The sequence below is a fragment of the Microtus oregoni genome, unplaced genomic scaffold, assembly GCF_018167655.1.
Source record: "Microtus oregoni isolate MIOR12 unplaced genomic scaffold, Mior012 000011F_ref0000422, whole genome shotgun sequence".
In the NCBI taxonomy this organism is placed as follows: domain Eukaryota; kingdom Metazoa; phylum Chordata; class Mammalia; order Rodentia; family Cricetidae; genus Microtus; species Microtus oregoni.
In genome coordinates, this window is record NW_024543070.1 from 19,266,591 (window position 1) to 19,294,576 (window position 27,986).

At 52.6% G+C, this 27,986-nt stretch overlaps 2 protein-coding genes across 3 annotated transcripts; both read right to left on the reverse strand.

Moving 5' to 3' along the window:
• Nucleotides 1-2,042: 2,042 nt before the first annotated feature.
• Nucleotides 2,043-5,784, reverse strand: LOC121453637 (early growth response protein 1). Its single transcript, XM_041660539.1, has 2 exons — nucleotides 5,217-5,784; nucleotides 2,043-4,547 (listed from the first exon to the last, which is right to left on the reverse strand). Exons 1-2 carry the CDS (start codon nucleotides 5,521-5,523, stop codon nucleotides 3,244-3,246), a joined length of 1,611 nt encoding a protein of 536 aa, XP_041516473.1. The 5' UTR covers nucleotides 5,524-5,784; the 3' UTR covers nucleotides 2,043-3,243.
• Nucleotides 5,785-19,883: 14,099 nt separating this feature from the next.
• Nucleotides 19,884-27,952, reverse strand: LOC121453692 (receptor expression-enhancing protein 2). Of its 2 annotated transcripts, none has more exons than XM_041660621.1 (8): nucleotides 27,776-27,952; nucleotides 26,129-26,201; nucleotides 25,747-25,823; nucleotides 21,838-21,958; nucleotides 21,541-21,654; nucleotides 21,195-21,336; nucleotides 20,970-21,100; nucleotides 19,884-20,889 (listed from the first exon to the last, which is right to left on the reverse strand). In XM_041660621.1, exons 1-8 carry the CDS (start codon nucleotides 27,805-27,807, stop codon nucleotides 20,821-20,823), a joined length of 759 nt encoding a protein of 252 aa, XP_041516555.1. In that variant the 5' UTR covers nucleotides 27,808-27,952; the 3' UTR covers nucleotides 19,884-20,820. The 2 variants fall into 2 exon arrangements, with proteins under 2 accessions (XP_041516555.1, XP_041516554.1); XM_041660620.1 differs by having other exon boundaries at nucleotides 21,195-21,342; nucleotides 27,776-27,950.
• Between the last annotated feature and the right edge of the window lie 34 nt (nucleotides 27,953-27,986).

Consider the following 27,986-nt stretch of genomic DNA (forward strand, 5'->3'; position numbering starts at 1 on the left):
CAGGTGGCCCTCCGAGGAGCAGGAGATAAAATTAATCCTTCTTATTTTGGGTGATTCTTCTGGTACAGGCTACGAAAGAGCTACATTCACAGACCCTGCCAACACACCTAGATTCCTGGTCCATAAAACAGGGCAATTTTTTTTAAGTGGTGCCTTATTTCAATCATGCAAAAGAACTTGAGTTTGGAGTGTTAGAATCTAATGAAACCTTGATGCCAAGACCGAGGAAAATTGGCTAGCAAGCTTGGCAGAATTTCTCAGCCAGCCATCTGCCTAGGAATGACCTTGTTATCAAGGCCAATACCAAAAGTCCTCCTGGATAAGATGGACCCTCTGGGAAACAGGTCTGGTAAGCTCATCCTAGAGTCTTCAAACAGGAGACACTGTGCCGTAAAGGGACTGTCCTTGCTTCCTCCTTCCCACACAAGTGTACTTCCGATGCACTTTGTTTCTTGGGAATCCAGGGTGAGAAACTCTAAAGAATGTCTAACAAGCACAGACCTGCAGGAGCCTAGAGTGAGATGGGGAAGGGTAGGCGGGGCTAGGGAGAGGTCTGCCAACACAAATGTCTTGTGGGGACTTGGCAGTTTTGCTGGGAGGCTAACAGGGCTGTGCCCTTGTCTAGATAAGGTGCCTGGTTCCCCCTGGTCTAGGCTAAGGGATCTGGATTCATGGGAGAGGGCAGAGAAAAGTGTTGGCAGGGGAGGATAGAATGCACAAGAGCTAGGCTAATGCTAAGGGACTACTGGCATTCCCTAGGACCTAGGAGGTGAGGGCTGAGAACCTGAAGGGCCCTCAGAGCAAGCAGAGGGGTGGGGGTGAGTTCACCTTGACTCCACCTAGTTCCTGAGGGATACTCGGGTGTCTGGGGTCAGAAGGTGAGTGTGGAGCCAAGACTGGAGAATTCCAGCACACCAAGGTCACCATGCCGTGTGCCCTAAGATCGTGGGTATCTGGTGAATTCGCAGATGAGGCACATTGGAGTTAGAGGTAGTGTTTCCACAGCACTCCATTCTAACTACACTGTACACTAACGGCCACTGTCTTCCCCGACTCAGTAACGCAGAGGCATTGAGGTCCACCCCTACTTAGGCTGCCCAATTTAACTTTCCCACCTCTTCTAAGTCCCCAGCTGGATTGGGTGCCTGTCTTTGTGCATCCAGGGAGCCACACACTTGCCCTGATTGTGTAACGTATCGTGTTGTAATTTTTGGCTCACATCTCCATCTCCCCAACCATCTGCATTCCTGGAACAGGAACTGTTCTTGTCTGTCTGTCATGGCCAAGTCAAAGGCTCTCACTGAGCAGACAGATGCTCACAAACCTAGGAGCACCCCAGCACTGAGTATCCTTTAGGGACCAGGGTCAAGAAAACCTTGTACTGTGTATGCCTATCCAATGGGAACACACTTTGCCACCTCTTATTCACCCTGCCCTGTCTCCCAGGAAGCTGCCAAGAATGGCCTTTCCAACTGGCAAAGGGATGAGCTCTCCTTCCTGGAAGGTTTTGGCTGGAGAACTGGCCCCTGCTTCTAAGTTGCTGGGGCCATGCGAGGATGGAGAAGTTGAGTCAGCCTGTGTTGTCCGCCTTGTATCTCCCCCAAGAACATCTGGCAGGGACCAGATTTTTCCAATTCTGGGTAAAGGTAGAAATGAGGGGTGGCATTAGCTCATGTCTCTGACCACAAGGCCACCTCAGGCTGCTACAGTCCACCACACTGACAGAAAAAGCCTGGACATAGTGAAACAGGAGTAGAGGAGTGCCTGCTTTTTTTTTTGAGACAAGGTTTCTCTGGCTGTCCTGGAACTCACTCTGTAGACCAGGCTGGCCTCGAACTCACAGAGATCTGCCTCCCTCTGCCTTCCTCGTGCTGGGACTCAAGGGATGTGCTACTTAACATGTGCACGGTCAGTTCCCAGCACCAACACAGATGCTCACACATCCGTAAAGCCAGTCTGACAAAAACCTCAATCCCCTTTAGGCAGGAATGGTTCCTGCACAGCCCGCCCCCTAGCCCAGGAAACACATAACCAGTTACAGCTTCTTTATTTTCCTTTTAATTTTTCGGAAGGATATACACCACATATCCCATGGGCAGTAAAGCGCATTCAATGTGTTTATAAGCCAAACAAGTCACTTTTTGTTTAAGCAAACACAAGTACAAAGTAAAACAAAACCACAAAATAATGAACTTCATGTTCATAACATACAAAAAATTGCCGCCTACTCAGTAGGTAACTACAACATTCCAACTCCTGAATATATGTATAAATTTACATTTTCAGTTAAAAAAATAGACTTTTGAGAGTTCTAATTTTGTTTTGAATTTTTTCTTCTTCCATTCTGGAGAGCCAAAGCTCAGCTCAGCCCTCTTCCTCGTTTTTCTCTCAAAGCCTTCCCCAAGACATCACTCCTACCCGCTTAAGGCTAGAGGTGAGCATGTCCCTCACAATTGCACATGTCAAGCCATCGGCACGGCGTGTCACACAAAAGGCACCAAGACGTGAAACTTTTTAAACCAAAGGGACGGGCAAATTTTTTTTTCAAAAACAGAAAATAAAAACAAAAAACCAAACAAACCATACTTTTGTCACATGTGAGAGTACAGTCGAGCAGTATTTACAAAGAGGTTAACGGAACACTCTGACACATGCTCTGGTTAATACCTAGGACTGCTGCTTCAAAAGATGCTCCAAACATATTGTCACAGCAGCGTCGTCACAAAATAGAGGATCACCATTGGTTTGCTTGGCTTTGCTCCCCCTCCCCCCCAAAGTGAGGACGGAACTCCAAATAATACAATAGAGTATGCAAATTATCTTCACGTCAATACCCCAAGGAAAACAAAATCCATGGCACAGACACTGTACAAAGATACCAGGCGGGGTTCCGAGGACCCAAACCCATTTCTCCAACTTGATGTTGTAGCACTGAGGGGAGCCAGGGTCAGGCGTATGATGGAGATGATACTGAAATGATTTATCCAATACCCATGCAAATCAAGTTCTTTGGATAGAGGTGAAGAACTTGGACATGGCTGTTTCAGGCAGCTGAAGTCAAAGGGAATAGGAACGGGAAGCAGGGACAGTAAGTGAAAGGGCCCTTGGCCAATAGACCTCCTCCTTTGGACCAGAGGAAGGACTTGGCTTTGACCTAAGAGGAGCCCCTTCTGGTGGCCATCTCCCTCCGGTCCTTTATTGTCTTTCATGGTTTTCCCCCTCCCTTTCTTTTCTTTTCCCCTTTTAGCAAATTTCAATTGTCCTAGGAGAAAAGGTGGCTGTCATGTCCGAAAGCCCAGTCGAGGTGCTGAAGGAGTTGGTGACCGCTGCCGAAGGGAAGCTGCTGATCTGGGCAGGGAAAGCGGGTGGAACTGAGGCATAGGTGGTGGCCACTGAGGGCGAGGGGAAGCCACTGTGTGCAGGAGATGGGTAGGTAGAGGAGCCAGGAGAGGAGTAGGAGGTGGGCACAGGGGACGGAAATGAAGTGGCGGCGGGGGATGGGTAAGAGGTAGCCACTGGGGACGGGTAGGAAGAGAGGGACGAGGTGGCCGAAGAGGCCACAACACTTTTGTCTGCTTTCTTGTCCTTCTGTCGTAAGTGGATTTTGGTATGCCTCTTGCGTTCATCGCTCCTGGCAAACTTTCTCCCACAAATGTCACAGGCAAAAGGCTTCTCGCCTGTGTGGGTGCGGATGTGGGTGGTAAGGTGGTCACTGCGACTGAAGTTGCGCATGCAGATTCGACACTGGAAGGGTTTCTGGCCTGTGTGGATGCGGATATGGCGGGTGAGCTCGTCAGAGCGAGAAAAGCGGCGATCGCAGGACTCGACCGGGCAGGCATATGGACGTTCGTGGGGGGGCGTCTTGCTGGGCCGGTTAGGGTACTTGCGCATGCGGCTGGGTTTGATGAGCTGGGACTGGTAGGTGGTATTAAGAGCCTTTAAGTCCTGGGAGCCCGACTGAGTGGCGAAGGCTTTAATAGTGGATAGTGGGGTAAGTGAAGGCTGCTGGGTACGGTTCTCCAGACCCTGGAAGGGCTTCTGGTCTGGGGTGCCCAGGCCCAGGTCTCCCTGTTGTTGTGGAAACAGATAGTCAGGGATCATGGGAACCTGGAAGCCACCCTTGGTGGCAGGGTAGGCAGGAGGCGGGTACTGTAGGGCTGTGCCTGCCGAGGAGGGAAAGGCCTGACTTTGGGGCTCAGGAAAAATGTCAGTGTTGGGAGTGGGAAAAGTGGGCGCAGCTGAGTAAATGGGGCTGCTGTCGTTGGAGGGCACAGCGCAGCTCAGGGGTGGGCTCTGGGAGGCAGAGGAAGACGTTGAAGCCGCTGGAGAAGGTGCTGAGGACGAAGAGACCGGAGGATTGGACATGCTCACGAGGCCACTGACTAGGCTAAAAAGAGGTTCAGGCCACAAAGTGTTGCCACTGTTGGGTGCAGGTTCCAGGGAGAAGCGGCCAGTGTAGGTGATGGGAGGCAACCGAGTAGTTTGGCTGGAATAACTTGTCTCCACCATCGCCTTCTCGTTATTCAGAGCGATGTCCGAAAATGACTCTGGTAGGAAAGAGAGGAGAGAGGCCTGATTACTGGAGAGCAATCACTAGACGGACGATGGGAACAGACGCGGCCAGGCAAGAGGTCGCCCGGCTACCACTGATGTGGTTAATAATTGATAGGAGCAGATTGCAATGTTCCTGGACCTGCTCCAATGGCAGAGGCCATTTCAACAGCTGACGCAAACAGAGAATCCCCCCTCTACTGCAGCTAGGAGAGCTCCGCAGCAAGGCTGTGCGGCGAGGGAATCCCGCCAGCACCCTAGTGGCCACAGCTAATGCGCGCCCCCTACCCTGGGCGGCAGGGACATCCCTGTTCACAGATTTCAGCCCTGCCTTGGGGACAAGCGGCAAGCCACGCAGCGCCGCTCGCGCGCGGGGGAGGGGGCAATCCTGCTCATCAAAACAAACCCCCCTCCCTCCTCCAACCACCCACGCAGCTTGAGCTCTCAGTCCAAAACAAACGCTCTGCCCTCCGCGCACCGCAAGGATGGTGGGGCGGGGGGCGGGGGGTTATCCCCGGACATTTAACACAAGACCCCGGAGCCCTGTGAAATAGAGGGAACCCCAGGACCATGCCTAACGTTTAGGATCAGGTCTCTGTAGCAAAGGGCTGGACGTTAGGGTAGTCACTAAGGGGTATTCATCCTCGGCGCAGACCACCGCTTACCTGTGGTCAGGTGCTCGTAGGGCTGTTCGCCCGGCTCCCCCTGAGGATTGAAGGCGCTGCTGCCGCTGTTGCTGCCGCCCCCACTACCGCCCCCGCTGCTGCTGCTGCTGCTGCTGCTGTTGCTGTTACCGCCGCTGCCCTCTGGGGCTCCGGCAGCACCGAGGAACTGGGGAGCCCCGTTGCTCAGCAGCATCATCTCCTCCAGTTTGGGGTAGTTGTCCATGGTGGGTGAGTGAGGAAAGGAGCCGAACGGGTCAGAGATCTGCAGTGGGGACATCAACTGCATCTCGGCCTTGGCCGCTGCCATCCCGGACGAGCGAGCTGGAGAGCTGATGTTGGGCGGTGGGCGCAGCCCGGGACCAAAGCTACTGAGGGCACACTCGCCAGGAGTTGGCCGGGTCACATACGGGGCGCCAGGGCACACTGCGGGGAGGGTAGGTGGACCCCCAGGCTGGCAGTGGCCACGGCCCGTGGTGGACGCAGGGCTGCAGCGGAGGCTGGGGCAGGGGCCGATCTTACGGCGGCGGAAGCTTACGGCGGCGGCGGCGGCAAATCGCGGCGGAGGCTCCCCAAGTTCTGCGCGCTGGGATCTCTCGCGACTCCCCAAATCGGCCTCTATTTCAAGGGTCTGGAGCAGCACGGGCCCGCCTCCGCCGTGACGTACATGGCCATATATGGGAAGCAGGAAGCCCTAATATGGAAGGACCGGCCGGGAGGACCCGGAGTGACGTGAAGCACCCCCCATCCGAGAGCGGTGGGCACCTCCACTCTGAGACCCGCTCCAGCATCTCGGACACACAAACTCTGGGAAAGCCGAGTATCGGAATGGCAGCGGTGGCCTCCGGGGCCAGGCACCTGTAGTTCCCAGCCTGCCCCCGCCCCAACCCCCCTCGCCCCTCCTCCCAAAGCCGGAAGCGGTAGGGCCATATTGGGCCGCTCCAAATAAGGCGCTGCCCAAATAAGGTCTGTTCCGGCGGGGGATCCTTCCTGCTCCTTATATGGCGTTTCCGGGTCGGCACTCCCACCCTCCTTCCCTCCCCCCTGCTTGGTTCCCAGCCGGGAGCCCGAACGCGTGCAGGAGTCGGGGACGCCCGCGTGGGGAGGGCGCCGGGCGCGTAGAGCTGGGCGCGCGGCGGCACCGACGGCCCCCGGGTGCGAGCTGGGCTGGGGAAGCCCAGGCCGGGCGCGGGGGCGAGGGCGAGTCAGGCCGGGGTTCTACAGCCGTCATCCTGGGCTCGCCCGCCCACCTCGGGGACCGTGGGAGCGAGCCTGCCGAGAGGAGGAGCGGCGGGGCGGGCTGGGGCAGAGGCCGCCCAGGAGAGGCGGGGCCCTGACCCGAACCGCCACTAATGGCAGGGTCACTTTCCAGGTGTCACCGGGAAAACTGAGACCAAGAGATGTGGCCCCTGGTGCTGGAGGCGCTGCCTAGCAGTCGGGCGCGCATTCCACCACCCATCAGTAGGTTAGGGGTGTGAAGACCTGGGGCTCCCAATGCGCCAGCCAGAACCGAAAATCTATTCCCTGGTCCCTGCCGTTGAGAAACCCACCTTTGGCGACCTGGACTGCAGACCCTGATTGCCCTAGGACAGTCTGGAGTCCCCGCCGGGAGCTGTTGGTTCTTGTGATGGTTGGGAACTTCCTGACCTTTATGCAGCCCAGGTCGGGCGGACCCTGCCCTGTTCTAAAGAGGGGACTTTCCTTGGGACTCCCTGGCGACCCCTGGCTTGGGGTGCTGAGGACACTCCGATGACTCCGTGCTGCCCTCTGGAGGTCTCTCCAGTTGTGTTTCCCCGGGATCCAGGCGGGGCGGGCTCTTCTGCCGCCTCCGCGGTCCCCCGCCCGTTTCCTTGGCTGGGCGCAGAGCCAGGCTGGGAGAGCCTGAGACGCAGTGAGTGAGAACTGAGCAGGCGCGGCGGCCTGGGCCTTCCCCGCAGTCCCGAGGGAACCGCCGCTGCCAAGGCGCCCAGACTCCGGGGTAACACTTTCCTCCCGGAGCCAGGCCAAGGGCAGGGAAACGCAGAGAGGTGATGGCGGAGGATTCCCGCAGGTCTCCTGGGACCCTGACGCAAGCAGCGAAGCCCTCCTCCCTCTACTCCAAAGGGAGAAGGAATTCAGAAAGGGAAGGCTTTGTTGTTTCCAAATTTGAATCCAGAAAAGGTCCTGTTTTATATTTTATTTATTTTTTATATTTAAAAAGAAAGCAAATAGTGCGTCTGTGGAAGGAGAGTGAGAGACAGAAGAGGGAAGGTGATGATCATCAGGGTTTAACGGGGTGAGGGGACTACTCCAGCGTTCTCTTTCTCTGACACCCCCCCTCTTAAAAAAAAAAAGCAGCTTAAGGAACCCAGCAATGAACCAGGGTTCCCCTGTGTTTGAACTCACCATCCTAAGTTCTTTGGCCAAGTGTTAACGTTATTCACTTAGGGGCTGTAAGTAGCGTGCCTTTCCATAGGTTCCTGGCCAGGACAGGCAGCATCAGTTGCTTCCTGTGTGACAATGTCCCTTTTCCCCCCACTCTGCTGGGGTTCTCTGACCAAACTTTCTGTGTCTCGCGTTCTCTAGTGGTAAAATAAGGCTAATGTTAACGACGCTCATGTGGAAGGGTTGTTCCACAGACTGAAATTTACGTAGTCTGCTACCGACTACCAAGATCAGGGCTTGTGCCGGGCGGTGGTGGCGCACGCCTTTAATCCCAGCACTCGGGAGGCAGAGGCAGGCGGATCTCTGTGAGTTCGAGGCCAGCCTGGTCTACAAGAGCTAGTTCCAGGACAGGAACCAAAAGCTACGGAGAAACCCTGTCTTGAAAAATCAAAAAAAAAAAAAAAAAAAAAAGATCATGGCTTGTGTTCCATTTAGTAAGCATTGAAGAAGGCTCACTCAGCCTTCAAGAAAACCCAAATGGGGCCGGGAATGTAGCTCAGTTAATAGGCAGCTTATCATGCAGGAAAACCTTAGTTCTAGTTAGGCATGAACTAGCCCCGTGTTGATAATTCCAATACTTAGGAAGTTAGGTAGGAGAATCAAGAGTTCGAGGCCATCCTTGGCTATTTAGCGCTTTTGAAGCCAACTTGGGCTACATGAGACCCCATCTTTATAAAAACAAAAAAGAGAAGAAAAACAAACAAAAAAAAATGTGCCAAGAGAAAAGCATTCCAGTCCTAACAGAAGAGAACCCTAACAGCTATTCTGTATCCTTTAAAAAAAAGTCTTAATTATTTTATGTGTATGAGTACTTTGCCTGTATGTGTGTAAGTGCACTGTCTCTGTGAACTTCGCATGAGTCCCAAAGACGGCACCAGATCTCCTGAAACTGTGGTTACAGACGGCCTTGAGCCTCTATTTGGTTGCTGGGAGCCAAACCAGGGTCCTCTCTGCAAGAGCAGCTTATGCCCCTAACCACCAGCTGCCTCTCCGGCTCCTAACCTGTACCCTCCCTGCTGCAGCAGGAATTTTTTTTTTTTTTTTTTTTTTTTTTTTTTTGCCTTAGAGCAGAAACTTTCCAACCTCAGTGGTCAGCAGAATCACCTGTGGGATTCTAGGAAAGAAAGCTTTTGTGGAGCAACTGAATCGTGGACCGGAGAAGGCAACCCAGGCAAGTACCCTTATCCTATGCCTGCAGCATTCCTTAGCCGGTGAAGAACAGTGTAAGGTCGCGCCCCAGTGCCAGGACAAAGCAGTTGCCACATGAGTCTACTGTGCGGTCCGCTGAGGTATCTGCATGTCTCCATCTTTTGTGTGTCCAGCACCATGATTTTGGAATATTCCTCAACCAACAATTTCTTCTGAGGAGCTGCTACCACTCCTGAGGTTGGAGGGAGATAACTCCACCCCTAAATCTAAGTGTAGATCTGTAACCCAGGCCTGGCTCTCTAGGCTCTTCTGTTTCCTATGGTGACTGAATTGGGATGGTCATGTGCCACAAACCAGGCCAATGAAGATGACTCTGGGACTTTCTCTTGAACTCCTGAGGAAGAATCCTCCTTCTTTGGTAGATACAAAGCCAAAGGAATGTGAGCCTCAGGATTGGAGAGCCTGCTTGAGGATGGAGCCCCTGGAAGGTGGAGGGCAATCAGAGAAAAGAGACTTTCCTACCCAGAGTTAGGTTTTTGGATTCTATCTGGATCTTCAGCTCCACAGTGCATTCCCTTCTCGCTTCGTGAAAGCAAACCTCCTTGGTTTCTGTCCTTACTGTAACAACACATCCTTCTCAGCTGCAGTGAGGCCTCTGGTGTAGCTGCCCCCACCCCTCTGAGGAGCTTACAAGCGGGTAAAAACAAGCCTGTACTCTGTGAGGAGAAGAAGGAAGCACTTCCTTAACCACCAAATGTCAGCAGCATCAAGGGACTTAAGAGTTAGGTATTGCCGGGCGGTGGTGGCTCACGCCTTTAATCCCAGCACTCGGGAGGCAGAGGCGGGCGGATCTCTGTGAGTTCGAGACCAGCCTGGTCTACAAGAGCTAGTTCCAAGACAGGCTCCAAAACCACAGAGAAACCCTGTCTCGAAAAAACCAAAAAAAAAAAAAAAAAAGAGTTAGGTATTGCGAGGGTCGTGTAACTTGGGAGACAGAGACAAGAGGACTGCTACAATGTCAAGTTACTAGCCTGGGCTACCTAAGACTATGTCTCAAGTCACTAGCCTGGGCTACCTAAGACTATGACTCAAGTCACTAGCCTGGGCTACCTAAGACTATGTCTCAAGCTGGGCCATGATAGTTTTTAATCCCAGCACTCAGGAGGCAGAAGCAGGTGGATCTCTGTGAGTTTGAGGCCATCCTGTTAGTTTCAGGACAGGCTCCAAAGCTACAGTGAAACCCTGTCTCAAGGGCAGGGGAGGGGGAGGAGAAGGAGAAGAAGGAGGAGGAGGAAGAGGAGGAGGAGGAGGAAGAGGAGGAGGAGGAGGAGGAAGGAAGGGATTTCAGGAGTTAGGTAGACAGAGACAATGGAAAGATGTTGGAGGAGAAAGAACGTCCCAAGGATTGTACTGTATAGTGGAAGTGAGAAGCTCTTCTGCCCAGCTGGCAGTGGGGTGGCCAGAGGGCCCACATCTAACCTGCCTGGTGAAAACGATGCCAGGAAGTGCAAGCATGGCCTGGAATAGAAAGGGCGAGGAGCCAAGTCACAGATTGGGCCTGTGAGGAACACCCAAGGTCTACCCAGCGACTCAGATGGAAAAGTGTCCCAAGGGCTACAGGAAGCCAGGTTGCCTGGGCCTGCAGAGATGCTGGACCCCTAGAAATGCTCAGGATGACCCGGATTCTAGCTAGGGCCAGATCTGCTGTCTGCCATGCTCTGAAAATAGAGAGGAGAGGGAAGACCTGGCCACTGGTCTCCAGTAGAGAGTCAGTGGGCCATCTACTCTGTCAACCAAAGGCCAAGCAAGCAAGCTCAGCTCTCAGAGGAAACAAGCCCCTTTTTCCATCGCCACTTCCTCTTCCCAGAGCTAGGCTGCGTCAGCACCCACGTGTGTTGCTCAGGCCGTGGTTTGCCGCTTCTGTGGCTAGCCTAGGGCTCAGGAAGTGACTCTTTTGGGTTCTGTCTGGGTTGCCTGTCACACTGTCATACTTTCCGATGGCTGAGGGGCCCCAACCAAAACCCAGACAACTTGACCTGGAATGTTTCTGGGTAGAGCTTTTCTCCCACCAATGGAGGCCTTTGAGAGATGAGAAGCCGCTTGGAGAGGCCACAGATGAGGTGGGAAGGAAGTAGAGGACAAATGGGAAGTCATGGGAAAAGACAGGGGCAGGAGAGAGGATTATCCCAGAATGAGAAGTCACATCCCCTCCTCTATAACCATGAGACCTCAGCTGGGTGGGAAGGCCATGCAGGGTGGTACTGAGGCCTGAAACAGACAGGATGATGGTCTGAGAGGGCCCCTAAGGGGCTGCAGTGAGGCTCAGTGGTAGAGTGCTTTCCTAGTATGTTTGATTCTCCAGGTTAAATCCCCAGAAACACACACAGACAGACTCACACATACACTCACACACACCACACACAGAGACTCACATATATACACACACACACAGAGACTCACATATATACATACACACACCACACAGAGACTCACATATATACATTCACACACTCACACACACACAGACTCACATATATACATACACACACACCACACACACAGAAACTCACACATACACATACACTCACACACACACAGACTCACATATATACACACACACACCACACAGACTCACATATATACACACACACACCACACACACAGACTCACATATATACACACACACACACACAGACTCACATATACACACACACACAGACTCACATACACACACACACACACACATATAAACACATGTACTCACACACGCACACAGAGACACACACAAACACAGGTAAACAGATTCCAGGCCTTGTAGAAAAGAGACCATGGGGAATTTGGCACCAGGTATACAGGATTGCCTAAGGCAGTTGTGGTCTGAGTAGCTTGATTCAAGCCCTCAGAGCCTTAAGGAGTGATGAGCAGACGTAGTTAGGTTTGTCTTAAAATGGAAGCCACTGAGGCACGGAGAATTGGAGGAGGTGGCACAGTCTGTCCTGAAGGAGGTTTGTCGAGGGAGGAGGGAGCTGACTCTCTAGACCGGCTCTCAGGAGCTTTCCTGCCCCAGGGTGCCCTGCAGAGACTGAGCTAGGCTCCAACCTGTGCTGCACAGCCCCTCTGCTGGATCTGAGCTGGATCTGAGCTGGTGAGGACTCGGGACTCAGAGGACAACCCATCCTGCGCTGCTTTCTCTGCTCTCCCCACCCCCAGCTGAGTGTGCAGCAAAGCCAGCCGGCTGCAGAAATCTCTGGAAGCTCCCCTCGCAGGAGAGGGAGGGGGATGTTACATAAGAGCCCTACTGGTGTTCAGGAAGTCGAAAGCAGCCTTTAGATTCAAAAAGCAGGGTTTCCACCCAGCTCAGAAAGGCAGGAATAGAAACGGGTTATTTCTGGCCCCTCACCACCGCCCAGCGCCAGGCTGCTCAGCTTCTTGGTGGGTAAGCATGGATTCTGCAGACCTGGCAGGAGGAATGGGGGGAGGAGACAGGCACCTTCTGGGGTTACCTGATTGGGAACTGTCCTCAGTTACTCCCATCCTAACAAACCCGAGAATCCCAAGGACGCAGTGGTGTCAGTGTGTTTGCTTCCTCCGGCTGACCTTAATATCTGGGTGCCTTGTCCATGCCCACCCCCTCCCAGCACACATTTGCTGTGGGACTTCTCTGGTTAATGCTGCCCAGCGTTTGTCTTCACAGGACTTTATGGGATAGGTCTCCTTGTCAGCCCCAGTTCATTGATGGGGAGAGGGAGGTGAGCAGAGAGGCTGGGAGGTGAGCAGAGAGGCAGGGAGGTCACAGAACTGAACCAGGATTCTCTTCAAGATGGTCTGGCTTCTGAACCTTTTGCCTAAACTTCAACTTATACCAAGATCTGCTCTCTGGGGTCCCAAAATGAATCTGAGAAGCTCTCTCTCTGCAGTTCTTGAATAAGGGGGGAACAGAAGACAAACAAACAGGTTACTTCTATTCACGTCATATTTACTGACCAAACATCACGTCTGTTCTATGATTATAGTAGTTTAGGAGACTCCTGCAACCTTGCTCTTGCTGTTTCACAGCCCAGCGGAGACAGATGTGCAGAGAATCGACGGCAAGCTGGGTGTGGTGGCCCACGCAGTTGAGAGGCCAAGGCAGGAGGGTCAGGAGCTCAAGGTCATCCTCAATTACAAAGGGAATTTAAGACTAGTCTGGGAAACCCAAGACTCAGTTTCCTTCCCATCTAAGGTGCAGAGGGTCATCATGGCAGTATGCCTGCCTTGAAGCTGACCTTGGACTCAAGGTAAAATTCTTGCCTAGATAGAACACACCAGGACCTGTGATCAATTCCTAACATTGTCAAAAAATTGATTGGAAGGTAGAGACAGGCAGATCTTTGTGAGTTCAAGGCCAGCCTGGTCTACATAGTCAGTTCCAAGACAGCCGGTGTTGTTCCCTTGCAACACTACAACTCCCAACATCCCTCTGGACTCCAGCGCACACAAGCGCGGGACACATTTCCCAGAAGCCTTTGCATCCCCCGTTAAAAGCAAAGACAAGCCACGAGTTCGCCCCTTCTTGTCCCTTCCCTTTGTCCCTTCCTTCCACTTTTCCTAGTGTGTTTTCCCCTCCCATTAAAAGTGTACCACGTGGCACCGCCGCGTGTCTGTGTCTTTCCTCGTGTAACCCTCGTCTAACCCGCAGGAATTAAGAACAACAGCCGGAACTATGAAGAGATACCCCGTCTCTGTACACATAAAATTTCCCATCTTTACCTCTTAATTCATATTTATGACCCGGGCTGTTATTACATACACTGTCCACACGGTCCACTTCAGAACTTCTTAATCCTTCCAAACAGAATCCTTCCATGCCCATTAATCAAGGGCATGTCCCCTTCTCCCAACCCTGGCTAACTCTGTCTATGTTCTTGACTCTTCTTGGAACCTCAGATAAGGCAAACACACTGCAGACTTTGGTGTCTGATTTATCTGGTTTATTTCACTTGGTATGATCTTTTCATGAACGGTTGTTCCTTTTGTTCTATTCTTTCTTTTTTCTTTTTTTGAGACAGGATTTTTCTGTGTAGCCTTGGCTGTCCTGGAACTTGCATTGTAGACCAGGCTGGCTATAAACTCAGAGATCCGCCTGCCTCTGCCTCCCAAGCGCTTCTGTAGACTGTTCCTATGGTAGCGTTCCTGTATGACAATCAAGTCATGCACCATGTCATGTATTTTGTGTGTCCGCTTATCTTAATGTCCATAGTGGGAGTTTTCCATATCAGTATTATTTTTGTCTTATGTACGTGAAAGTTTTGCCTGCGTATTTGCCTGTGCACCATGTGTGTGCCTGTACCTGGGGAGGTCAGAAGAGGGCATCTCAGCTTCCCTGGAAATGGAGTGACCGATAGCTGTGAGCCACCATGAGCGTGCTAGGGATTGAACTCACATCCCCCAAAACTCTACAGGCGCTCTCAACCACTGAGCTATCTCCCTGGCCCCTTGTTTTTGTTTGTTTGTTGACTACTGTGAATTACACTGCTGAAAACTTTGGTGTTGCAGTGTGGTGGGTTCAGAATTATTACCCTATGGTGACAGCCGTATGGTGTAGGACAGCCCGTGTCTACCTCTACCTCCCTGGATAGGCTTTGTTGTCTTGAGACAGGTGTCACTGTAGAGCTCAGCAGATTTGGGCCCACAATCCCCTGCTTCTAACTGCAGAGCGCTGTTCTAGGTGCTCTATACTGCCACACCTGCTGTTCCAGGTAGCTCTTATCCCCTACCCTGAGCCACGCCCACACACTCACTGAGGGCCCGCTGAGTGTGCTGTTTTCTAGGCCGGGGCTCGGGGTGCTTAGCTTTAGGAGTGAGGTGACAGAGGTCCCAGCTCTTCTCCTGGACTCTGGGTAGGTGTGCCAACATCTCCAAGCTCAGGCCCAGGCTGCTTTCCCTGGTAACATCCATGCTGTCTCACTTCTTCTCTTCCAGGCTAAATATGGAGTGTGAAACTGCTCTTCTTCCCGATTTAGCATTTGAATTGAAGCGAGAACTGCGTGTGGCTGAGAGGCCGCCTCCCATCTGTGTGTGTCTGCTGGGGAAATGGGCGCTAAGGAAAAGGGCTGCCGGCAGGAGGGCAGATGTGGCAGCGGCCTGGGGGACACCTGGCAGCCATCTGAGCTGAGAGTTGTGCACTTGGAGGAGCAGACCTAGGCAAGCAGGAGAGCCAGGAAGCTTGGGCAGAAAGAAGCGCCGTGCGCCGATGTGAGAGGCCATGGCTTCTGCCGAGCAGAGTCGGGAGGGTGGCCGTGGGTTGGAGCAAGACCTCTCTTTGCAACTCTCCCTCTCTCCCTCCTCTTTTTACCCTTCATGCTGGAGACCAGCCAGATGCCAGCGACCTGGGCCAGAGACATCTGGGCACATGACCACTTTTATTTTGTTCACGTATTATGTTTTGTTGTGACAAGAGTCTCCTATGTGGTCCTGCCTAGCCTGGAACTCATGTAGACCAGGCTGGCCTGAGCTGGGAGTGATTCTTCTACCTCCACTTCCTGAGGGCTTGGGTTACAGGTGTTCCCTACCGTCCCCACACATGAAGGTCCTCCTGCTCAGGCCACTCAGAAAGCGGACCTTGCAGGCCCAGGGTGGACAGGGAACTGAAGTAGGATCAGGATGGCATCATGGGAAATCAATCAGGAGGGGTCTCTGCTTGTTTCAGCCAAAGCTCCCTCCTCAGGGTGAAGTAAATCACTCACAATCTTCCTCTTACTTGCTGAAACTTAGTCATGGTTTTGGTTCAGATGGGAACGGGTGGAAATCTCAGCCTAAGAGAAACCTCTTGTTGGCAGTGTGGAAGGCTATCTGGAGGGTCATGCCCCTGCCAGGCACAGCTGAGGGATGCTGGTGTAAAACTCTCCATCAATATTTCAGGCAACATAATTTATTGATCACTCATCTGGCTGGGACAAAAGGAGAGGGTAATTTATCAGGGATACAAGGCCACTGGGGTCAGTTGGAGGGAAAGGTCAGAGAAAGGTAGGTCACCAAGGTGGCATCTCTTCCCTGCCAGACCCTGCAAGAAGACTTGGGGATTCTAAGAGGTAGGTGTGTGTGTGTGTGCGCGTGTGTGTGTGTGTGTGTGTGGTGGGTGGGTGGGTGGGTAGGCATTTTGTTCTCTCTTCCAACTCAATAATATCCTTGATGAAAATAATGGAAAAGACCAGGGGTCAGAGAAGCCTGGGGCAGGCCTGAGATGTCACCGTGGCCAAGTCCAGGATGCAACAACTCTGTGGAAATCTTTCCCCACAACCCCCAACTCTGCCCCTCGCCTCTCCTGACCCTGAAATCCATTTCACTAGGTGTCTCTCAGATGCTAGTTTGGAAGCCCAGGTTAGGTCCCTCCTGGCGGAAGCCTGACATTGTCTCCGGCACCCAGAGCTGTGCAGGACCCTTCCCAGGTTTCATTCTCTGAGTCTTGTCTGTCCACCTCCAGTTCTGAGTGACGACTGGTTTCAGGCCGAGATTGCAGAAGAACCCACGGCTGTCCTGTCTACCCTCAAAGATGCGTTCTCTCCAGTTAGTCTCCCCTCGCATGGAGCAGAGTATGAGGCTTTCTGGTCTCCAGGCCTTGAGCCATTGGAGAGATTATTCTCTGCTTGGTGATGGACTCTCACACTGGGAGGGAGCTGCGCCACCTAGTGGACCGTTTGACACCTTGCAGGCAGAGCTCCCACAGCCTACGCTTGGGTAAGATCCAAACAGAAGCCGCTGTCCAGCTCTCAGGACTGACTTGAGATGGCCGTTTTCTTCCTCGAGCCAGGCGTGAGACCCAGAACTGAGAAGAAATAACTATGGCGCTTGCTAGAGTAATGATCATGCACTTGCTGAATTTTAGGTTAGCAGGGAAACCAGCAGGGTCTTTCGAAACAACGTGCTCCTGTCACCCGGGATGCCACAGATTAGGCAGGTCACTGTTTAGGATCCCAAGTCCCTCCCTCCTCTGCTAGCATTGCTTTCCTGCAGGCTGAGCAAGGCTGCACTTAGCTCTGCTAATCACGTTAGAGCTGGCACAGGCTCGAGGGAGCTGCTGGCTTTCCTCTGACGTCAGGGCCTGGAAATCCCATTTTAAGCAGGTTCCTGGGAGGTTGGGACACCCACAAAAAGGGAGGAGGAGTCAGATAAAGCAGCTTCAGGCCTGAGGCCATCATAATTTGGAACATAGTCCTGGAGGGTTGCCTAATGTTCCCAGGAGCCTGGACGTGTGATTTAGCCCTAGACCCCACCCCTCAAAGGCTGCTGAGGACCCAGGCAGCTAGTGCCCTCCACCTAGCTCTAATGGACGTCTTTTGTACGCCTCTAGCCTGAGAAGAGCTGAAGGAGAGGAAAGAGGGCAGGTAGACCAAGGGAATGAGGGGACGGCATTAGGTCACCCAGACCCAGTGTGCCCCACCAGCCAATCTTCTCCTAAAAGGCTCTCCAACTATTCTGTCACCCTCCATTTCTCCTCCCCTCCCCTGCACCACAGGAAGCAGGCCCTGTGCCCAGAGTTCTGGAAGCCTGAAGGTTTCCATGGCAACAGAACAAGGAGCTTGGAAATCTGAACATCTTTCTTTTGACACACAAAAAAACCCAGATGTATATGTAGAGTCTGTCCATGTGGAGTCCGGGAGTGGTCTAACTACCACTGTGTGTGTATGAGTGTGAGTGTGTGTGTGTGTGTGTGTGCAGGTGCACACACGTGATATGTAGCAAGTGCAATTTGCACAGAATACCTAACCCATTTTCCTGGTTATACGGTAAGTGCTAACATTGTACTACCTTTTGGGGATCTTCTAGACTGAGTCTCTTTTCTTGACTGGTACCTTCTTCTCCTTTCCAAAAAAAAAAAAAAAGCCGAATTCCTCAATCTCTGTGCTGGCCAGCTTTTTTTTTTTTTTTTTGGTTTTTCGAGACAGGGTTTCTCTGTGGTTTTGGAGCCTGTCCTGGAACTAGCTCTTGTAGACCAGGCTGGTCTCGAACTCACAGAGATCCGCCCGCCTCTGCCTCCCGAGTGCTGAGATTAAAGGCATGCGCCACCACCGCCCGGCTTGCTGGCCAGCTTTTATGTCATCTTGACACAGGCTAGGGTCATCTGAGATGAGGAAACCCTGAGGAATTGCTTCCATCAGATAAGCAAGTCTATGGTGCATCTTTTTTCTTATTTTTATTTTTTTTTAATTTTATTTATTATTATGTATACAATATTCTGTCTGTGTATGTCTGCAGGCCAGAAGAGGGCACCAGACCTCATTACAGATGGTTGTGAGCCACCATGTGGTTGCCGGGAATTGAACTCAGGACCTTTGGAAGAGCAGGCAATGCTCTTAACCACTGAGCCATCTCTCCAGCCCCATCTTTTTTCTTTTTTAAAGAAATTGTCAGATTTTTTTTTTTTTTAATTTTCGAGACAGGGTTTCTCCGTAGCTTTTGGTTCTTGTCCTGGAACTAGCTCTTCTAGACCAGGCTGGCCTCGAACTCACAGAGATCCGCCTGCCTCTGCCTCCCGAGTGCTGGGATTAAAGGCGTGCGCCACCACCGCCTGGCCAGATTTTTTTTTAAAAAAAGATTTATTGAATATACAGTGTTCTTTCTGCCTGCATGCATGCCCGCAGGCCAGAAGAGGGCATCAGATTTCATTATAAATGGTTATTAGCCACCATGCAGTTGCTGGGACTTGAACTCAGGACCTCTGGAAGAGCAGCCAGTGCTCTTAACCTGTGAGCTATCTCTCCAGCCCTGTGGTTCGTTTTCTTAACTGATGACAGATGTGGGACAGCTCAGTTCCTGTGGCCAGTGCTGCCCCTGGGTGATCCTAGGTAGAACACGAATGCTGATGGAGGGACCGTAGGAGCAAGTCGGTGAGCAGTGTTCCTCCACAGCCTCTGCTTCGGTTCCTGCTCAAACTTTCGTCTGTGGTGGAGTGTGACCCGAGAGTTGTCTGCTGAAATAAAGCCTTTCCTCCACAAGCTGCCTTGGGTCATCGTGTTTATCATAGCAATAGAAAGGCAATTTAAACAGGGCCAGTGGTGAAAGGAAAGCCCCCAGAGGGCTCGATGAGAGGATTCTGGGGGTCTGGGGGGAAAACCTCCTCTGTTTGTTTTGGTGGTGTTTTTTTTTTTTTTTCAGACAAGGTTTCTCTGTAGCTTTTGGTTCCTGTCCTGGAACTAGCTCTTGTAGACCAGGCTGGCCTCGAACTCACAGAGATCCGCCTGCCTCTGCCTCCCAAGTGCTGGGATTAAAGGTGTGCGCCACCACTGCCCGGCTTGTTTTTTGTTTTTTGAAGACAGGGTTTCTCTGTGCAGTTATGACTGTCTTGGAGCTTGCTCTGTAGACCAGGCTGGCCTCGAACTCAGAGATCTGCCTGCTTTTGCTCCCCTAGTGCTAGGTCTAAAGGCTCGCACCACCACCACCTGGCAAAAAGGCCCTCTTATGTTCTCACATCTCAGTTCCGGAAGTTCTGACAGTACGGTGGGCACACGTGCCCTGTGATGCCAGGGACGTCTAGGTTGGTGCTCCACCCACCCCCACTATGAGGTTCTTCCACAGACCGAGACGGTCACTGCCTCAGCTCCTCTGCCAGCCTAGATCCCTTCCTCCCGGGTCCTGGTCCTCCAGGGCCACCTCCTCCTCAACCAAGCCTCCTCCCATATCTCAGACTCCTTTCCTAGAACCCACCATCAGTCAGGGCCCCGCCTTCTCTGACTCCACACTAAACTCTGGTCCCAGGATTTGTCTGTCTGTCCCCAAGACCTACAGACCTGGTTTGTCCACAAAACTTCCTTTGCTTCTTTTCTTCCCTCACCCTACTCCAGCAGTCCTGGACTTTTCTGCCCCATCTCCAGCTGTTTAACAGCAGCCTATCTCATTGTCTCCCCTGGGCACCTCGCTGGGGTCCTTGTCCCCAGTTAACTTCTGAGGGGATCTGAGATTCTGGGGTGTAAAACAACTCATGGGGTTAAGGACTTTGACTCATCTCCCGTGTTCATCTGGCCTCCCCCCCCCCCTCACAGCCGAGTCTTCTCAGTGGGTCCTTCCCACCTATTGGCTTGGTGGGGCAAGAATAACGCGGAGGCCATAATGAAGGAGGTGGCAGAGTTTAGTTTATTGGCTCATCCAGTGGGCACTGTGGGATCAGGAGCTGCTCAGCTCCTCTTCCTTCTTCACGGATTCCACTTGGCCCTAAGTGAAGCTAGCAGACCCAGGGCCAGGGGTGGGGTCCAGGTTGGTTCTGACAGGGGTATGCTTGGCACAGGAAGGGGACCCCATGGCAAGGTAGGATGGGTCCCTTTGACAGGAGAGGAGCCAGCTTGGCAGGACCTCCATAGTGGGCCCTGGGAGTGGAGAAGTCCAGCCTAGACCAAGGATGGAAGGGTAGGGGACAGTCCCTTGGGGCCTCATTCTGTCAAAGGCCTGGGGCCTCTGAGGTTCTGAGACCAGCAGGGGTGGATAAAGAGGAAGCCCAGGGCTGAACCTCGCCAGCAAGCGTGGCCTTGGGATCCCACCTCTTTCTGGTGGTATGGAGAGCACACAGCCCTACAGTTACGGTTCTGGCAAGGCCGTGTCTTCACTCAGAGCTGGGCCTGAGCAGCCCCCTCCCCACTTCTTCCCCTTCTCAAGGTGCCTTAAGGCCCCCCTCCTTGGTCTCTCTGGACAGTGGCCACTACCCCCTATTGAAGAGACAGCGGTGGAGGCATGGCAGGCCTCGCAGAGGGGGATGGCCATGGTCTTCAGCAAGGCACTGGATGGGTTGGGCGGGGCGGGGCTAGAGCAGCCGAAGAGCGATGCTGGCCGGGAAACCCCCACCTCCTCAAGGGCTCAGTCATCAACTTCTGGCCTCAACCCGACAACTGTGCCTCCCTCTTCTCTGCCCAGCCCCCTCTGGAGGAGTGTCCACTGGAAGAGGCACAGGAAACAACCATCTAGGGGGTTCTCGGGTCTGGCCCACTGTGGAGGGGGGGCTAGGGCTGCAGCTCCCCCCAGTGCTTGCTATTGGCCTACAGCTGCAAGGGTGGGGGGAGGCGGGGCCTCAAGCGGAGTCACCTCCTCCAGAACTCTTCTTCTTGGGTCGGGTCTTTAGCGTCTTGGAAGCCACCGGCTATGGAGAAACGATGATGGGGCTCAGCCTGGTCCCACTCCATCGTCCCAGTTTCCCCAGGCCATGGCCTGTGTTCTCACCTCAGCTTTGGGGACTTTTTTGATTGATTTGGTCCTCTTGGGTGCCTTGTCTCCCAGGTCATCTTCTGAGGTCTCTGTCCGGGGATCTGCCTGGCTTGTGCTGGACCTTACACTCAGGGTAGGGTCATCTCCTAGTTTGGAGGGCGGGGAGAGAATAAAGGCTCAGGCGTCTGTCTGGTCTTTTCAGCTTTGTCCTATTTCCTACAGCCCGGGGTCTGCCATTACCTAAGTCCTCAATAGTGTCCAGGAGCCCCCCAGGGCCAGGTCGGAGGCGGCCATCAGGCCCCTGCAGTGGCAATGCATCCTCATCTCGAATGAGAGTCAGGTCCTGCATGCTGAAGCTCCGCAGCTTTTCGGAGAGCACCCCCTGGCCCTAGGGTTACCACCACGCACCAAGAGAGCAGGAGGGAGGGGCGGGGTGGAGAGAGAGGTTACCATAGTGTTGGGATATTTTCCCTTTGGCCAGATGAGAAAACTGACCAGACAGTAGAAGAAACAAGGCTGGAGCGTGGAGCCGCACAACCCAAAGGCCTGAAGACAGGACACGGGAATGGACCCAGCCCTGTCTCACCTTGGCAGCAGCTGTGACTGCGGCATTGGCGGCCAGATTCAGGCCCCGCTTGCCCACCCTCATCATGGTCTCATAGCTCTTGTCTCGGGCTTGTGTGATATATTCGTCGATCTCCTGCGGGGACGGGAGACCCGAGAGGTAAGGCTGCAGGCAAAGACACGGCCCGGCCCAGGGAACTGGGCTCTACAAGGTTACTCCCCCACCCTCCCACCCCCGCCCCCGGAAAATGTATGTGGTTGCAGGCTCAGGAATGCCTCAGCTGGGTCAGGCTGGGAAGAGTTGAAGGTTGGGGCGAACCTTTTCCTTGTTGGACAGAGTTGGATGCACGAATTTGCGGTAGAGAACGCTGGAGCCCTTGGTGTAAGGGGACAATAACCAAATCACAAAAGCAATCTTGAGCTCAAAGTAGAAGGGGAACCTGTTAGGAGGACAGAGGCACACGAGAGTTAGGGGATACTGGATCGAGTAGCATTGACCCCGGAACAGTTCCCACCCCTAGTGCTCTGGGGCCATAGGTTTCCAAGAGGACTGCGAAGGTGGGGCTAAACTGAGACTCCACGTGGGAAGGTAAGAAGTGACCCCAAGCCGGGTGGTGGTGACACACGCCTTTAATCCGAGCATTCAGGAAGCAGAGACAGGCAGGCGAATCTCTGTGAGTTCAAGGCCAGCCTGGTCTACAGAGAAAGTTCTAGGATAGGTAGGGCTACAAAGATTTCTTTGTGTCAGAAAGAGAGAGATAGCTGAAGAGAAGGCTCAAAGGTTCAATTCCCAGCAACCACATGGCAACTCACAACCATCTATAATGAGATCTGATGCCCTTTTCTGGCCTGCAGTCATACATGCAGGCAGAACACTGTATATACAATAAATAATTTAAAAGGAAAGAAAAGAAAGAAAGAAAGAAAGAGAGAGAGAGAGAAGTGACTCCAATTGGGTATATGCCTATAATCCCTGTACTTGGCAGGGTGGTCACAAATTTGTGGCCGCTCTGGGCTACCTGAGACCCTATCTCAAAATAAACCACAAACCAAAGACACGGGATACATTCCTCAATCTCAGGCACCTGGGACGTGGAGGCAGGAGGATCGTGAGTTCAAGGTCATTTTCAGCTACACAAGGAGTTCATGGTCAACCTGGGGGTCGTAAGACCTGTCTCAAAAAGAAAACAAAGCAAAAAGCAAAAAGAGGGGGCTGGAGAGATGGCTCAGTGGTTAAGAGCATTGCCTGCTCTTCCAAAGGTCCTGAATTCAATTCCTGGCAACCACATGGTGGCTCACAACCATCTGTAATGAGGTCTGGTGCCCTCTTCTGGCCTGCAGACATACACACAGACAGAATATTGTATACATAACAAATAAATAAATTAAAAAAAAAAAAGCAAAAAGAGATCCCAGAAGGAATTTCCCCAGCAAGCAGCTCTCCTTCCTGTATGCTGAGGGATGTCACCTGTCTTCCGGGTTCCCGCCCTCCTTCCATGATGAGGACCGGAATGGTGTCTGGATCTTGATCCTTGCTGCCATGACATGACCCCTACCCCCTTTTTTTCAGTATTGGCCCCAGACATGCTCAGCTCTCTACCATTGAGTGTTTTCATGTGTGTGTGTGTGTGTGTGTGTGCGCGCGCACGTGCGCACGCACACACGCAGACCAGATGTCAGCCTTTGGTGCTGTTAGTCAGTCCTGGTCTCCATCTTTCTGCTTCCCTGAGCTGGGATTACAAGCATACACCATCACTGCCTTTTAAACATGGGTTCTGCATGGCAAGGTTCACACACTGAGCCATCTCTCTAGCCCTTCAGTATTTTTAGCTAACAACTGTTTGAGAGGTAGTCTCACTGCGTTCACACTGTGTTCACACTGCATTCACATTAGCAGCGGATGCCAGCGTCAAGTGCCCTTCGCATCACTGACAGGTCCTTTGCCTTCTGAGTACCGCTCTCCATTTCCCCCAGGCTTTTACGCCCAGGCCGCAACCTCCAGCAAGTCTTCTACATCCTCACAAAGCCCTCATCCAAGCCCTCTCCTTCATTTGTGCCCAGGGAATCTAGACTTACCACGCAGTGTCTTCTAACAAAATCTCTAAATTACCTTCTCTCTACTGAAACTATTGCTGGTGAATACAAGGGCTTTATCTACAAATGAAATGACAGTTTGCCTTCCAATCTTTACATTTTCTTTGCCTCTTATTTAAAAATGTTTTGTGAAGTCAAGGACAACTTTATTGGAGCGTAGAAGGAAAGCAAACAAATAATCCCAGGGCAGGCAAGCTTTACCCTCAGCAGCTTCTGGGAAGAAGGGAATGGAAACAAAGGAAGAACAGCGAGGTCAGAGGCGTGGCAGACAAGCTGTCGCGTGGGGGAGAGGGGGAGGAAGCTCCAAGTATTAAGGAAAGCACTTTTAGAAAAGAGAGGGGCCAGGCTGTTGTGGTGCATGCCTTTAATCCCAGCCCTTGGGAAGCAGAGACAGGCGGATCTCTGTGAGTTTGAGGCCAGTCTGGTCTACAGAGAATTCCAGACAGCCAGGGCTACACAGAGAAACCCTGCCTTGAAAAACAAACAAAAAAAGAAAAGAAGAGAAGAGAAGAGAGAAAGAAAAAAGAAAAGAGGTCATCAGTGGTTAAGAGCACAGGCTGCTTTTGCAGAGGACCTGGGTTTAGTTCCCAGCACCCACATGGTGGCTGACAACTGTCTGTGCTCCATTTCCAGGTGATCTAATGCCCTCTTCTGACCTCCACTGGCATCAGGCACACAGGTGGTGGACAGACATACATGCAGGCCAAACGCCCATGCACATAAAACAAGCATTTTTTTAAAAAAAGAGAAAGTTGGGCATTGTGGTGCATTATACACCTGTAATTCTAGCATTTCAGAGGCTGGGGGATCATTGCAATTCTGAGGCCAACTCGGGCTTCATAAAGGGTTCCAGGCTAGCCCAGGCAGAAATACATAGTGAAACTATCTGGGGGAGAGAGAAAGAAAAAGAAAGAAAGAAAGAAAGAAAGAAGAAAAGAAAGAAAAAGAAGGAAAGGGAAAAACTATGAGAGATAAAAATTATGCTTTTTTTGAATTCAGAATAGTAAGCAGACTTAGGAAGGTACCTGGCCAGTAAGCTCTTGCTTTTTTTTTCTTCTCTATAGACCAGGCTGGTCTTGAACTCACAGAGATCCTCCTGCCTCTGCCTCCCAAGTGCTGGGATTAAAGGTGTGCACCACCACCACCTAGATGCTATTGCCTTTCTAAAAAAATCTTAACCATGGGGGCAGGAGGGATGGCTGCTCTTCCACAGGTTCTGAGTTCAATTTCCAGTACCCACAAGGTGGCTCCCAGCTATCTGTAATGAGATCTGGTGCCTTCTTCTGGCCTGCAGGCGTACATGCAGACAGAACACTATACATAATAAATCTTTAAAAAAATCTTACTCATGTATGATATGTGCATGAGCACATGTGTGTGTTGGGTGCAGGCTTCTGCACAGTGCAATGTGGGGGTCAGAAGACAGCATCTGGGGCTGCTTCTCCCCTTCCACTCTTACCTGGCTTGCAGGGATCAGACTCAGGTAAGCAGGCTTATGTGGCCAGGGCTTTGCTGCTGAGCCACCTTTCTGCCCCCTGCACTGAGATTACGTAGGCCAGGCTGGGATACCTTATGGGCGCCTGGGATTACAGGTGATTCAAATTCCATGGACTGTCCTCTTCAAGAGGTGCTTGCTCAGACATGTTCCCCGTCCCTGTAACACTCCTATACTTTAGGCCTATTAGTGCAATGCCTTGGAAATATGAGCATCCAGTGTCCCACAAACAGGGAAGACAAGGCTTAGGAACTGGCAATCTGTCTACTGTTCCAACAAGGACGAAGGAGTGGACACAAAATCGGTGAATTCCACTGTGGTGCTATGGCTGTCACCAGAATTGAGGACAGTCTGTCAAGCTTTTGGGCTAGGGTACCCTCAGCTGTCTCAGAACTCACTATGTAGATTCACCTGCCTCTGCCTCCCAGGTGCTGGGATTAAAGGCGTGGACCACCATGCCCGGCTTGCTACATTTGTTCTTACTCTGCTGATATCAGGCCTTAAGAACAGTATTAAGGACACCCAGGGGCTGTTGGAAGTTGGGGTAACTCTAGCCTGGGTCCCAACCTTCTGCCTGTCTGGCTTCCAAAGGGAAAGGGTCTGGGTCTTGAGATACAAGGAGCGGCCATTGGACCTCACCAGGACAGTATGATATCCGTGAGTGTCTCTGCTGTGGTGAAGAAGGCGAAGACGATCCAGTACATCATCCATTTTACCTGGGGGGCAAAGGGCAGCATTATATGGGGCCTAGGACTGAGGATATGTAAACACCAAGGTCCCCGGCTGCCAAGGAAACCCAAGACCCCATGTTGCTGCCTGCTCTCTACTGAAGTCCTGGGAGAAAGTTCCCCAGGCCCTTTGTCAATCATACCAAGCCTGGGTGGAGAATAGGGAACATCCCAGAACCTCTTTTGCTCAGGGTTTTGTTGGACAGCATGGCACGAAGCCATTGTCTCCCCCCACCTGTAATGTGATAAAATGCCCCCCCTCCCCCCGTGTTTGTTAAATGTTGTTCACTTACATATTCCTTCACGTTTTTGGTCTTCACGGCCTTGTAGGAAGAGTAGGCTGGGTACAGGGTGCCAAAGATGAGCCTAGGGAGGCAGGCATGGTTACTGGGCCCTCCTCCCTCCCAGCTCTGCATCAGCCCTTGGAGGGCTAAGGTGCAAATGAACAGAGCTCCAAAGAAGCTGGTTGAGGAGCTCTAGTCAAGGATTAAGTGAAGACTCCAAGATCACATCCAGCCCTTCCCCTAGACCCCTAGAGGCTAGAGGTCCCTTCAGCCAGAATCCTTGGCGATGCACAAACATGTTTTGGGAGTTAAGGGGGCTGGTCACTGCCAGGAGATGTCTTCCTTCTTGGCCTAATGCCCGCTCAACCCATCTGTTCATACTCTCCACTTCCTTGTCTCAGAGACAGCCTGGGTAGAACCAATTCTCCAAGAGAACCTAACATCACCTAATAGGGCACCCAACCTGGCAGTCAGAACTATTGTGATCTTGGGACTAGAGGGCACAGGTTCAGGAGGTCCTGAAAGAGACAGAGGTTTATAACCCCATGTCAACATGGTCTGAGGTCAGGTACAGTTAAGACCCTGTCTGAGCATCCCACTGTAGATTACAGAAAGGACATCAGTGGTGGGGTGGGGGTGGAGGGAGGGAGTTTCCCCAGGCCAGGAGGGAACCAATCATCTGGAATGCCACGCGGAGAGATAAGGCCTCTAGCGGGTGGGAAGAGGAAACCCCAATGGGCTGAGAGGAAACCAGGACACAGGCCTGTGACAACACTGACTGGGAAGAAGGGTGGGGTTCCTGGTATGGCAGTCCTGATGGAGGCTGAGGGTCAGAACCTGAACTAGAGGAAGGGTTGGCTCTGAAGCCCCGCCCCTTCTAGTGTGGGTGTTGCTAAGCCAGGGCACTCGCTGCCCGTGCTGATGCTGGATAGTGGGCCAGAATCCTCAAGGCCAACATTTAGGCTCCTGCGGGAGGGAGGTATTTCTTCCTGTATCCGGGGGAGGTGCCAGGGCCATAGCTCCACAATGTGACTGTTACAATGTGTCTGGGATCAAGGCTACCGAATGTTTTCCCAATCCTAGGCAGATAATAGACATCCATCCTGTTACCTCCCCACTTTGTCCTCCCAGCACCTCGGCTTCCAGGCCCAGCCTTCCTCCCTGGATGCCTAGGGCAGGTGTCCTCATCCAGTCTCTAGCCGGGGAAGCAGGAGGAGGGTCTGAAAGCTTTGGATCTGAGCTCTGGAATGATGAGGCCCCTGTCAAGCTCCCCACACTGTCTTACTCTCTTCCCTAGGGAAAGGAAAGTCTTGTATGCTGGGCTCCTGCAGCCTAGATCTGCTCAGTGGGGGAGGGGATGTGCCTGCCTCCCCTTATAAATCAGTAGCTGCTCAGCCTCTAGGATGGGGGAGGGCGCAGAAGCAAGGCAATTAAGAATAAACGGGTTTTAAAAATAATATGGGTGAGGTCTCTGGGAAACCAGGCCTGTATACTCCCGTAATGCCCCCCTTCCAGTCTTCGGTCTCACATCTCTGTCTCTGGGGACACCACATAGGAACCCTGGGCTAATCCATCCCAGGCTTGAATACCGCGCCCTCCATCACCGGCCCCCCTCATCCCCCACCGGGCGAGCCCCGCTACCGCCTCGGCACTCACACCACCAGGCGAGAGATGATCCAGGACACCATGGCGGGGCGGGGACCCAGCCCGGGCGAGGATGCAGCTGCCCGAGGCCGGCGGTGGAGGCAGCAGGAGCTGCAGTTAGCAGCGGCAGCCGCTGTGGGGTCAGCAGAGCGCGGAGTTGCCGCCGTTAAAGGGGAGGTTCCTGCCGCAGCAGCGGGCCGTGGGCGGTGGCGGCTCTTAAAGG